General features: G+C 39.3%; 1 protein-coding gene across 1 annotated transcript in view; it reads right to left on the minus strand.

Moving 5' to 3' along the window:
- The window catches only part of LOC112826425 (limbic system-associated membrane protein-like), a 65,429-nt gene that overhangs the window by 8,263 nt on the left and 43,709 nt on the right, over positions 1–13,457 (minus strand). The window contains exon 8 of the mRNA XM_073897837.1: positions 5,737–5,769. Within this exon, the coding sequence (XP_073753938.1) occupies positions 5,737–5,769 (33 nt within the window). The remainder of the gene's footprint in view (positions 1–5,736; positions 5,770–13,457) is intronic.

Consider the following 13,457-nt stretch of genomic DNA (forward strand, 5'->3'; position numbering starts at 1 on the left):
TCCTCTCCCACGCTCTGCTCTGCATAGCACTGTGATACCAGCCCTTGTTAAGATTCCAAGCATTGGTGAGGGTCCTTCAGCAGCCAGACACGGGCTCCTCTAGCTGATTCATCACAGTGTCTCCATCAATAAAACATGGGACCAGTCTGAAACTCTCATTTCTCAGGGGAAGTGGTAATTATTTATTTGTTAATGGGAAGGGGAATTGCTTCCAAGGAACACTTATGACTGAATGGCCCCTGAGCTGCAAGGTAGAAAATAAGTCAACTCCTTGTAGAGTCTTAAGAGGCAGGAGGGGATCATCTGGTCCCAACTCTTCATGTGACAACTTTAAAGATCAAAAGCAAAGGCAGCAGGAACAACAACAACGAGGACAACCAAACCCAGGGAGGTTAGGAGGCAGGTCCAGACCAGAAGCAGGACTGAGGCTGGAACTTGCCCGGAACTCCCCCGGGAGTGGCAGCCTCTATGTTTCCCACTGCCACCTTAGTTTTCCCAACACGGACACAATCTGGGGCGTGTGGGTGTGGATCTAAGAGGGAGATTGGAATGGAGAAGGAAGTGGAGAAGGCATATGTGTGTTGACAGAAAGGAGAGAATTGGGGCAGAAAGTGCAGGCCCCAAGAGCTTGTCTCCTATGCTTTGCTTGCTCCATTTTCTCCTTCTGTATAGTTCTGTTCATATAGATCCATTACAAGAAGAAAATGTTAGTATTTTTCACAACAAAGATTTTTAGATTTAAGACTGTATGCTTAGACAATGATGTTCGAAAGAGAAATCAATGTGACTAATTATGGGTCACTTTGCAGTTTGGAGGGCACATATGCTGATCAATGTGTGTCAACGAATGTGCATGTGAGTGTGTGTGCGTGTGTGTGTGCGAGTGTGTGTTTAAACCTATGATGGTTTGCATGTGCAATGGAAGCGTCCTCTGGTAGGCGAATGTTTCCAAAAGTGTCTACGAACATATCAGATCAGAGGTCAAATAACAGGGAAAATGTTGAATTCAAGAATGTCCTCCTAATCTGTGTTTTATATAAATAATGGCAACAACACCCAAATAAAATCGACACTTACACAGCACTTACTAGAAGGTACTGTCACAGATGCTTTATGCATGTAAGCATATAACCATCCTATGAGACGGGTATTATAATGAACCCTATTTTACACTGAGATAGTAAGAGGCAATGCATACATCTACACAGCTAGTATGCAGAGGAGCTGGGGTTTTGGCCCAGGTGGCTGGCTCCAGTCTTTGCCTGTCACCACTATGCAGTGAAGTTCCACGGTGAAGGAGTGAAACGTTCAGCAAATGAATTTTCGGTACGTTTAAAACAATAGCCAGAATGAACAAAACACGACATGGAGGCAACCATTTTCTTTGAAAACAATTTTCAATAGAATATGTTTTACTAGAATGTCTTCTTGAGAATATTAAAAATATTATTTACTCTAAAAATATGAATATATGCCAACTTTGAAATGGTAGAAAATGAGCTTTATTATCTGGAAAGCTACGGAGATACAGAGTAAACAATTTAAATATTCAATCAGTCAATTCTTTAAGTTTCTGAATGGCTATAGGATTTTATTAATAAAAGACACTTCCACTACCTTCGGGTTCATGCCTTTCATGAGGAATTTAGGTTCAAGAAGATCATGTATCCTGCATAAAGCACCTGATGGGAATTGTCGACTGAGCACTAGAATACAGGTGTTCAGAGTCTCAGCTCCATGCCTTTCAAAGCCCACCCTCCACACCCTTCACCACCATCCTTTTTGGCCTTTGTGACCTTTAAGTTCTCTCAGTGGCAACTCCCCAGGGCTTCTGGCCAGACGCTAATGCATTTCCCTATCATTTTAATTCCTCTATATGCTTTAAATGGCATTTACTTGGATTAGTGGGTCAGGACAGCTTCCAAAACAGAGAAAGACTACACACAAATTGAGGCCTCACAGGACCAAGCAAAAATGATTTTTGTTTTGCCCTAGGGATAGTGTGAAACAGAACGTTTTTAGAAAAAGTCTAATTTTGCCTATGTCCTTAACCTCCCTTTTAGTGCTGGGACAGGCTAGATTATCTTTCAGACATCCTGGAGTTGAGTGGTACCTGGGGAAGTCTAAAAAGCCTAGTCTTATCATTTTATTTGAAGGGCAGTAAGTATTTGAGAAAGCAAAAATTCCATCATTGAAAAATACAATATATACATATAGGAACCTAAATAAATATGTTCACATATAACATTCTTGCTAATGTATGTACACACATATATTCGCAGATAGAAAGAGAAGTATATATTATATGCATACTCATATATACAAATATGATATATGTACACACATATTATTGGCCTTTTAATAGATACAATTGAGAATTAACTGTTATTTTCACATGCTAGCCTATGATATGTGTCGGGAATCCCAGTATGACTCTGCTAATAATCTTAATTTTATCCTTAGTAGAATTATTATTATATATTTGAAATGCATTTCATGGATCTGTTAAGGATATCTTCACTTCTATCAATTATTATTTATTAAGTGCTCTCATATAGCTATTTGATGTGCTTATATGACTTGCTCTTTTCATAATTGGTTTTGAGAGTAAATAAATAGCTTGAAAAAAATGCAAGGGTAAATGAATGATAGTTGGAGCATCATCACAAGTGTGTATGCAATTATAGATATATATGACTGCATAGGAGACTACTTCAGTTAATGGCTATTTCAGGGAAGAATAATCAGCAAAATCATTAATTATGTTTTAGTTCATAGTTATGAAATTTCTGCTTATTTGTGGAAATGCAAATGATAAATCTTATTTCCCACACCAGATGGCCAGGCTCAGCAAGTGCTTTTATATACTGACAGATATAATGAAAGCAAGAGTCTGTAAACATAAATTAGCCTTAAGAATAGATGGGCAAATAGAACCACAATTCAAAAATTGCTACAAGTTTTTCATACAACAGACAAAAATCATATCTTGGCATTTAGCCACATTCTATATGTGTTTATGTGTGTGTGTGCACACTTATATGTGTGGTATCTAGTAAACATTCAAAAAATGGTAGCATCATCATCATTGCTATTAACTATAGAAGCTTGGATTACAGGAAGACATGAAATACCCCTGAATCAAAGGCATCAGCTTGTGAATTGGGTCAAGGCTTTTTAAAGTTTGACCCGAAGGGGCAAAATTCAGCTGTAGCAAGATTGAGAATCTTGACTCAACATACCAGGTCAAGGTTCTCAACCTCAGCACAGGATGATAAGTGAGACTCTGTATCAAGGTGAATGCTGGATTGCACTTTGCCACAATAATGCTTTTACAAGGGAATCTGTGATTAAGGACAAGGTTGATAAAGCATCCTGAAATTGTGGGATATGAGAATTTTCGGCAAGTCTCTACAAGAATTTGATGCAAGATGCGCAGCACAGACAATTGATTGTCTTTCAGTAAAATCTCAAAAGAAAGTACAACGTGATTTTCCAACACCTGCTTTAGAGAGCATGTACTTGGAGACACTTTGTGATTCATTCCAATCTAGCCAATGCATTTCTGTTGCTTCTCCTGAGTACTTAGGACTCATTCCTAGATTTAGGACTAGATTTATTCAAAATAATCATTCTTAAAACAAAACAAAACATTAATCACAGCTTCAGGGATCCTCAGGCATTCCTTTCAGCCACTAAGGAATCAAAGTCAATAATAATTTTTATTCCTGTACGTAGTTGAGCCATGCAAGAAAAGAAGAAAGACCAGTTAAGTTTAAGTTTTAATTCTTCTTAGAACTATTAAGGACGGGGCGCCTGGGTAGCTCAGTCGGTTAAGCGACTGCTTTCGGCTCAGGTCATGATCCTGGAGTCCCGGGATCGAGTCCCACATCAGGCTCCCTGCTCAGGAGGGAGTCTGCTTCTCCCTCTGACCCTCCCCCCTTTCATGTGCTCTCTCTGTCCATCTCTCATTCTCGCTCTCTCAAATAAATAAATAAATAAATCTTAAAAAAAAAAAACTATTAAGGACTGACCGAGTGACTGAAAATAAAACAAAAACTCGAATACAAAACAATTGTTAAGCAAAGGAGAAAAACAATCTTCTAAGATCTCTCTTAGATAATATCTAAATGTGCAGGCAAATGCCCTTCCCTGTCCTGGAAAGCCACGTTTAAAGGGAAGCCTGGTAAGATTGACTTTGGCGCCACCTGCTCTCTATGTTCAGCCAGTACAGCTTCCTCTGCAGGACGGAATTGGGGGTTAAAGCCTATATTCTCCAGGCTGGAGCATAGAAGAGGGGATAAATTGATGTTTAATTTGAGCCATGTCTTAGACTTCAATTTGGGTTCCTCCTACATAATTTTTTATGTATTATCTCTCCTCTGTATAAGGGGAGTCTTGAATAAGCTTAAAGTATTCTTACCGTAAAGTCCATCACATCTTCTCCAACAAAACAGCATCCAATATTTGGCATACAAAATTTTGAAATTGTAGGCCAATACTAAGAATTCCTTTGGTTGACACCAGGAATTTATCTTGGTGGTCTTTGAAATAAAACCCTATGCCCTATTTCTCCAACACCTAAGATATCATATGTTCCACCAACACTAGAAACTTAAAATTCACATGTAATTGATAATCATGGCATTGGGGAGAAAAGAAGGGCCGAAAGGGACACGAGTTTACACCTTCTTGCCCCAAATGATCTTGGTTCATGTATGTATTTCTGGTGGCTTCGTCTCTGCTGCCTTATGTGAAGACTTGCTAGAGCTGGCCATAAACAAGGTGCTGACCCTTTCCTGGGAGTAAGCAACGAAGTGTACATAGTCTCTGTGGATGCTGGTCACTGGTAGGGTCTAAGTCCCACAAGAATAGATTTTCAAAATTGAGAATGACCTGGGTTGTCTCATTCTCTTTGAGGCCCAGAGAAGAAAACATCTTCATACGAGACAATTACCAATCCAGGTGAGTGGCCATGAGGACTTAAGGAGGCTGCTGTCTGGCCATGCAGGTTCCTCCGTAGCTTTTGTCTGGGGACAGATACTGTTAAGGATTTATGTTGGACTTGTAAAGAGGGCACCTCAGAATTGGTCATTGTTTGCATCGTAGGTTTCAGTTCATGAAGTTTTCACCTGATTGCATTGCCTTTGTAGGGAGAGGTGGGTGATTACTGTGTCACGTGGCTGATGGAGGCATGTGGTGCTGTCCCTGGGAGACCCCAGCAGCTGGGTGTACTGCAGAAGGGGGAGGTTACAGGAAGACCTGTGAGAACACCGAGGCAGGGAGAATATTAACTGTTCAATGCTTCATTTTAGGAGATGCTACTCTATTTCCTTTAGCAATGTATCTATTTTAATAGCCAACAAGGGACAGTAAGTAGGCTCTCTGTCTCTTATGAGAGCCCAGTCACTGGGCAGGGAACATTGCCAAAAGTGCAGATCTGCAAGGGTTAACCATGGCCACCTAGGATATGGAAAGTGGGAGGGGGATAACTTGTTCAGTTCTAGAGATTTAAAAAAGAATAGCTGTCAAAAGTGATATAGGGGTCATGGGTTGGATCAGGGCTTTTTGTGACTGAGAAAGTTCACAATCTGGGAAACATAGTGGCAAATATGTTATGGAAATTATTATCACAAATTATTGAGATGAAATAAACTCAAGAGTATAAGACTCCAATATATGGCTAAGAAATCTTAATTTTAACATACAGTAGGTAATCAGAAATAAGAACCATACCTTTTTGCTTGAAGTGCACGGTGGTGCCAATTTCTAAAAAAAGAAACATTTAGCAAAACAAAAAAACAGATAAATTTTTTTTTTTATCAATTGAGAATAAGCACAAAGGTAATCTGGTACTCTCCACTGAAAGGGGAATGGGACAAAAGGTGGAAAGAACATTCTAATAGGAACACGTACTGGTAGAGATCGAAAGAAAGGCACATGGAAAGAGATTGTTTGTTGGAACAAATGTTGTTCAGTTGGAGGTGGCAAAAATAATTTCCAACTACAAATACTTGATGCTACATGTTATGTGTATAGACAAGTACAAGAACTCTGAGAATGGCATGTAGAAGTACTCTTGACTGCAATTTAATGGGATGATAGAAGGTGTCTGGCCTCTAACCCCCTCCTGCCATTTTGCCCCTGGTTTACTCCACTCAAGCCAGTTGACCTTGCTTTTCTCCTAACACACTAAATCCTTTCCAGCTTTACAAGTGGTGCACCTGTTGTTTTATGCGCTTGCAATGTTTCTTCCCCAGATCCCTGCATGGCCCACACAGTCATTTCATTCAGATTTCTACTGAAAGGACACCAACTCAGGAAGAACTTCTCCCATCACCTTATCAAAATGGTACCCTAGGTCACTTTCTATTCCTTTACCCTGTTTTATTAATGTTCTTAGCATTTATCACTAGTTGGTATCATTTTATAAATTTACTTATTTGCTTGGTTAAAGTTTATCTCCTCCATTAGAATAAATGTTCTGTGAGGGCAGCAATGAAGTCTGTCTTGTCAACCATTGTATTTCTGCGCCTAGATTAGAGTCTGACATGCAGTATGTGTTCAATAAATACTTGTTAAGTGTATAAATCTCAGGGTTGGAAGAGCTCATAGTGGTCAAACACATGAATTCCCTTTTGAGTAACTTTATCAACTAAACAACAATACTGTTAGATTTTTAGAAGTAAATGTGGAAAATTTCCATAGGCTACCACTTTGATCTTTAGGACCAACTGAATGGTAAGTTAGACATAGGAGCCCAAACCATGGCTGTGGGGTATGGATTGTCTTCTCTGTGATCAGGACATGACCTTGCACCCCCCAATAACACACTTTCACTAAGGAAGTAAAGTGACTGAACTTTGAAGCTAAAGAGAGCTCTTTGAATGGGACATCTGGTTTACCTCATTGTCTTGCTTGAAACTTGTTCATGCTTTCTTGCGTCTTCCAGGATATGGACCCAAATCCTTAGCATTGCATCCATGGCTCTCCTCCCTCATCTCTCCAGACTCATCATGTCTGCATCCCAGCCCACAAGCCTTCCTTCATTCTCCATGGGATCATGTTTTTTGTTGTTGTAGTTGTAGGGCCGATGGCCCAATGTTATCACTACTAGAAATCCCACTCATCCTTCAGAAGTCAGGGAAGTCTTCCTTAGTCTCCCTAGTAAAATTAAGTCCCTTTAATATAAGCTCTGCTCTCCTTCATGACACTCATCTCAGTTTTAATTTTAAATACCTTTGTCTGATGTTTGATTAATACTTGTCTTCGCTACTGGACTATGAGTTCCAGGGAAGCAGGGCTGTCTCTGCTCCTGTTCCCTCTTGTAGTATGGCCAATGCATGAAGGCACTCTGAATGCACAATGGGCCAGAGCAGATTTAGAATCACTGAAATATGAGAAAAATAAATGTAGGCCAAGCATCCTCTTAACAGAGCCTGAGACTGTTAAAACAAGAGAGAGCCTGAGTAGCTAACTTATGATCTGATTTAGCACAAAGGGTTCAGACCTTCAGAATCAGGTATGCAAAATTTCTGAGGTTCGGTGCAGTCTATTTCCTTCACAAATTTTCCATTTGTCTATCCAAAGGAGGTCACAGGAAGAAGCCCTCAAACAGCATGCCGTTTTCTGGTATTCTTATGATGGCTATAAGAAGGGCACAGTTTTTCTAGTGTCTGAAGTTTTGAAAATGTTTGGCTACAATTCAGCATTAGCAAAACTAGTGTAAGCCAGGCTGCTCCTAACGGCAAGCTGTATCTACACATAAGGACAGCCTGCCTAAACCGGTTAGATGAGGGACGGGGGATCCTAGTGTGAATGTTCTTTTGTATGATGACTGCTGGTGGGCCTCTACATGCACTTCTGAAGATGCTCAAAGCCACTGGCACCTGTCCTTCTGTCTTTGAAGAGTTAGTCTGTTCCTTGCACAATCTTCTGTGTGGAAGCCTGTATAGAAGGATGTAGTGAGAATTTTGTTCCTCTTCTAGCAGAAGCCAGAAACCAATGTCACTCTTACTCCAGAAGTGAAGCCAGATTCCATCAAGATAAAAAAAAAAAAATCACTGTTTTGTTTATAAAACAACTCTACCTATTGACTATCTTGATCATCAGACTACTGATGTTTCAATTGTATATTAAACACACTGCCACTTATTTTCTTTCATAATACCTACTCTGACTACTTTTCTTTGAAATAAATATGTTGCCTTAAAAATTGTTGAAAAGGCACTGTAGAGAACGTACTTAGAATAGTATGATCAGTTACCCGGGGTCACACAGAGTAAAGCTGAGACTGAAATTTAGGGCTCTCTCTTCTCCAACTAGAACCTTTCCACTATCCTACAATGCCCCTCTGGTGTTTTTATGAAAGCAAGGCTATGTAACTATAGCTTATATAACTCTAGGGTTCTCGCTGGGATATTTCAATGATTCAGTATCAACTGGGGACAGTTTGGCTCTGCTCTTGTGCAAAGGGCAACTTCCCTTCTTTCTTTGGTCAAACCTTTCAATTTATCATTCTTTGGAATTTATAAGGGTGCTACAAGGTCACGGAATGATTGTTTTTCACCCAAAGAGGCCTAGATCCCTAACGGGACCATCTTTATGTCAAGAATACTTGGTTTCCCCTGCTCCATCCCTGATCCACAGGCCTCATGGGAATAATTCCAAGGAAGTGTTCAGGAACCTGGGCAGGCAGGAAGACCAATGGTTCTGCTTAAGCTAGAAAGTATCACTCAACCTCTCTTTGCCTAAGTTTCATTATCTGTAAAATAAATTTAATCAATGTGCTCCTTATAAGTTTGTGCTACCGGTTAGAAAAACTAATTACCATACTGTACTCAGAATGCTGCTAGATACATAGTTAATGCTCAATGAATGAGAGTTAATGTTATCAGATTTGTGGTAAAATCCCCTTTGGAGAGGACTGTCAGTTTGGTGGAAAAGAGAAAAATATATCTTAACAAGTAAGCTATGGCAGTGTAGATCTAAAGAATAATAATAACAAAAAAAATTTACTGCAGCAATAAGGATGAACGAAACATCAAGAGATGTTAGCGCACTGAAGTGATAGGGAGGCAGACTGACCAGGCAGCATTTTGGTCGGGAGAAAACCAGCAATATGCCTGGGTTAACCAGTCAGTGACACAGGCCTGGATAAGAGTCTACATGTCTAAATATTTCTCTTAGGGAACAGAAACTCCCCTGCTAATTAATTAAAAAGAGTTCACTAAAAGAAGGATTTTAAAACATTGTCCAAATATTATACTCTATGAAGAAAATAGCACAAAAAATCAGAAAAAATATGCATTTGCTTGAAATAACTTTAAAAGCAAACTAGGTTACCAGTTAAATTTTAGGAAGCCCTCCCTATTGCAATAAAGAAACCGGTTTGTGATGATGATGATGATTATTTTTTTAATTCAGGTTATTTAACATACAGTGCAGCACTGGGGTTTCAGGAGCAGAACCAGTGATTCATCACCCACGTACAACACCCAGTGCTCATCCCAACAAGTGCGCTCCTTAATGTCCATCACCCCTCTAGCCTGTCCCCCTACCCCCTTCTCCGCTAGCAACCCTCAGTTTGTTCTCTACAGTTAAGAGTCTCTTAAGGTTTGCCTCCCTTCTCTGTTTTTATCTTATTTTATTTTTCCTTCCCTTCCCCTATGATCATCAGTTTTGTTTCTTAAATTCCACATATGAGTGAAATCATGATATTTGTCTTTCTCTGACTGACTTACTACGCTTAGCTTAATACCCTCTAGTTCCATCCACGTTGTTGAAAATGGCAAGATTTCATTCTTTTTGATTGAAACAATAATTAATGATCTCAAGACTTGGAATTCCATTTATCTTTAGGAAAGCAAAACAGGGTGCTTATTTTGTACTATTATTTCCTATTCATCCTCTTCTGTTGGAATAGAACATTCTGTTTTGAGAAGCAAAACCCTGAATGTTTTGAGCCTGGCATTTTGAAAGCTTGGTTGTGTGCTGCCATCTTGTGGTAATACAAAGATATGTTCCTATGTGCTCTCTAAAGAAATTGCCTTTGTCCACCAGGTGGCAATAGTGGGAAAAATAAAAACTTTTTTCAGTCAGAGCCAGCACGAAACGCTACATTTCCAGAAGGAGTCTTTCCTATTCTTACAGAAAAGAAAAAAAAAATTGTTGTCCTGAAGCAACTGAGAATTATTCTTCCTTTTGTAGTGCTAAGGTGATTCCAAATTCTTGAGTAAAACTGACTTGCCAAGGATATTATTTCTGTAGGGATTTCCTGGACACACTCATTAGAATACAGTTGAAACCTATGATTTTTATACCTCTTAGGTATAAAGGTACAAAAACTATACGCTTTAGCAAATACATTTAACAAGTAAGCATGGCAGTGCAAGTTCAAAGAATAAAAAGATAAATCTACTGTAGCAATACAATGAACAAAACTTTGTGGGTGAGTTTAGTACAGAGAAAGTTCTAGAATTCTCTAGAAGCATTATTGCCAAATGCTTAGACTTTAGTTCCTGCTGATGGGGTACAAGGAGGCAATGGGGGAAAGAACTTAGTACTAGAAAAGGCAAGTGTCATGACACATTTATTCAAACTGTCTTTGACTTTTAACTTTCAGATTCTTTATACCCATCCATGTTAGACAAACATGCAGCATCGGAAAGAGCTGATTCAGTCTCTCAGTTGGCATAGAGCATGTCTTCCTTGTTCACTAGTGTAGTCTCAGCTCACTATTTCTCTAGCATGAAGTAGGTGTCCAATAGATTTGCTGAATAAATGCCCATGCATAGATGAGTGGATGAAGGAATGAGCAAATGAAAGAGCAATTGAATCATTTCGTACCTCAAGATCTAGCCTAGCTAGGATTCTAGGTAGAGGAAGATTCTGTTCTTCTTTTGGAATCATCATGCCCTAGTGGAAAGGCAAAATTTTTGCTGGGAAATCAGGCAATTGGAGAGCCAAATGGGATGAGGAAGTCCTTTCATCAGTCCCCAAATTCGGTCAGATAGAAAATTTTCTGGGTGGTTGAGGTTTACTTAAGAATATCCTCTGGACTGGGGTCACCTGGGTGTCTCAGTTGGTTAAGTGTCTGACTCTTGATTTCAGCTCAGGTCATGATCTCAGGGTCGTGAGATTGAGGCCTAAGTTGGGTTCCGCACTGGGCGTAGGACCTGCTTAAGATTCTCTCCCTCTCCCTCTGCCCCTCATCCCCGTCTCTCCCTCTCTAAAAAAAGAAAAAAGAAAAAAAAGAAATAAGAAATAAAAAAGAGAATATCCTCTTGACTAATGAAAATTGAAACCTTAGAAGATAGAAACCCTAGCTTCTTTTATTGTTCAAAGACCAGAAGACCTTACCTCTCATCTTCCACGAGGTGGTGTGATTCATTCTCTCTGCCTCTCTCTCTGCCCAGAAATTGAAGTGAGTGATATGAAAGTGAGAGAGATGCGTCCCTGGAAACTCTACAGAGTTTACAGTTTGGAAAATCCCTTATTGCCCTAGGGAATGTTCAAGTCTGTGTTTCTGAACAATTTTGGCATTTTGTCTTCTTTGAGTTCTATCTGGTAGAGCCAAGATGAGGGTACAACAAATCCATAGAGAGAAGAATTGATTTTCAGTGCTTTGACTCTTGACTCTTAACCACTTACCTCGAACTCCCTGCTTCTAAGCACTCATTCCCCGCCCCAGGTAAGATGTACAGAGCTTTGGGGTCTATATCATTTGTGTATGGTTGTTCTAGTTCCATGTTTACTTGAACATGAATGGCTCACTTTATAATCTGCCACTGCCATCTGGACAAGGGAATATTCCCTCTTCCATTGTGTAGGGCACAATTCTTTGTATAAGGCTAGTCATCTGATGCACTTTAGGTTTTGAAAATGACTCAGATGACTTGCGACTTTTAAAAAATTAATTGTTGCTTTTTTTTTTTTTTTTTTTTTTGCCTTTTGGGAGATCTAGTAAGACTGTATGTTCAGAAGAGAGGGAAGGTCCACATTCAATGGGGATTTTACCCTCCAGTTGCCTGCAACAAGGAAGAGAAGCATGGGGTTAAAATCCTTAAAAAATTTAATAAAGGAAATGAAGAAGATTCGACGTGCTGCCTCTTCCTCTTTCATTGATTATGAAGACCTGAAGCATAACATTTATAAGATTCTTCGATGGGAATTTATGTTTTATGTGCTCTGACTTTTATTTTCTTTTGGTCACAGTTTTGAAAAACAAAACCCTTATTTTTATAGTGGCTTAAAAGCAGGACATTAATTAATTCAATTTTCAAAGCCACTTTCAAGCTTAGAAAGTTATTAATTTCTTTCTTGCAGGTTTCTCCACTCAGAGACTTTAGGCAACTTTTACTTACAAGTATTATTATTATTGTTTTTTTGACGTACAAAAAAGATATGGCTGTGATTTCTGTTTAAATTGTTAGAGTTTTGGGCGCCTAGGTGGCTCAGTCGGTTAAACGACTGCCTTCGGCTCAGGTCATGATCCTGGAGTCCTGGGATCGAGTCCTGCATCGGGTTCCCTGCTCAGCAGGGAGTCTGCTTCTCCCTCTGACCCTCTTCCCTCTTGTGCTCTCTATCTCTCATTCTCTCTCTCTCAAATAAATAAATAAAATCTTTAAAAAAATAAAAAAAATAAATTGTTAGAGTTTTTTTTTTTTTTATTTTCTCCTACTTACTGTATTCATGTTGTACAAACCCTAATGCCTAATACCTCTGGAGTAATGTTCTCTGAGAATCACAGTAACCATCCTGGGCGTAGTTCAGGGGGAAAAAGCCAAAAGAGAGAAATAGGTCTAAACCTTAACCTTAAGGCTATTCCTGTTTGTTTTGTGTTGTGTTTTTTTTTTCTATTATTGCTGTGTTTTTTGTTTGTTTGTTTTTAAAGTAACCTCTACACCCATCATGGGGCTTAAACTCACGTCCCTGAGATCAAGAGTCACATACTTTGCAGACAGAGCCAGTCAGGTACCCTGATTTCTATTTTCTTAGTTAATTTATAGGTGGACTAATATCCTAACTACTAAGAGAATATTTAAAACTGGCTGGGGGAGACTAAGAAGTCTTAGTATGTCATCAGTATTTGAGAAGGGATGTTGGCTTCCCTTAGCTAACTTTAGGTCATGAAAGGAATCTTACGCTTTACTTTCAAACACTTCTGAGGGTTTTTCCCCTTAAAAGTTGGCCTAAAATGGACTTCATGTGTTTGATGTTATTTAGGAGTGAGTTGGAGCCATGAAAGATTTAGCCAAATATTTGTCACTCTGGGCATATGGTGATAACTTCTAGTTGAAAGAAAGAATAAGCCCAAACAAGATTAATGCTGACATAATTTCTTACTGTATAATGTGAATAAAATATCTGAGACTCACAGGGACGCTTGGGTGGCTGAGTCAGTTAAGTGTCTGCCTTTGGTTCAGGTCCTGATCCCAGGAATGATCTGAGGGTCC

This window comes from Callorhinus ursinus, unplaced genomic scaffold, assembly GCF_003265705.2.
Source record: "Callorhinus ursinus isolate GAN/ISIS: 27379988/994484 unplaced genomic scaffold, GSC_fseal_2.0 scaffold1, whole genome shotgun sequence".
Taxonomy (NCBI): Eukaryota; Metazoa; Chordata; class Mammalia; order Carnivora; family Otariidae; genus Callorhinus; species Callorhinus ursinus.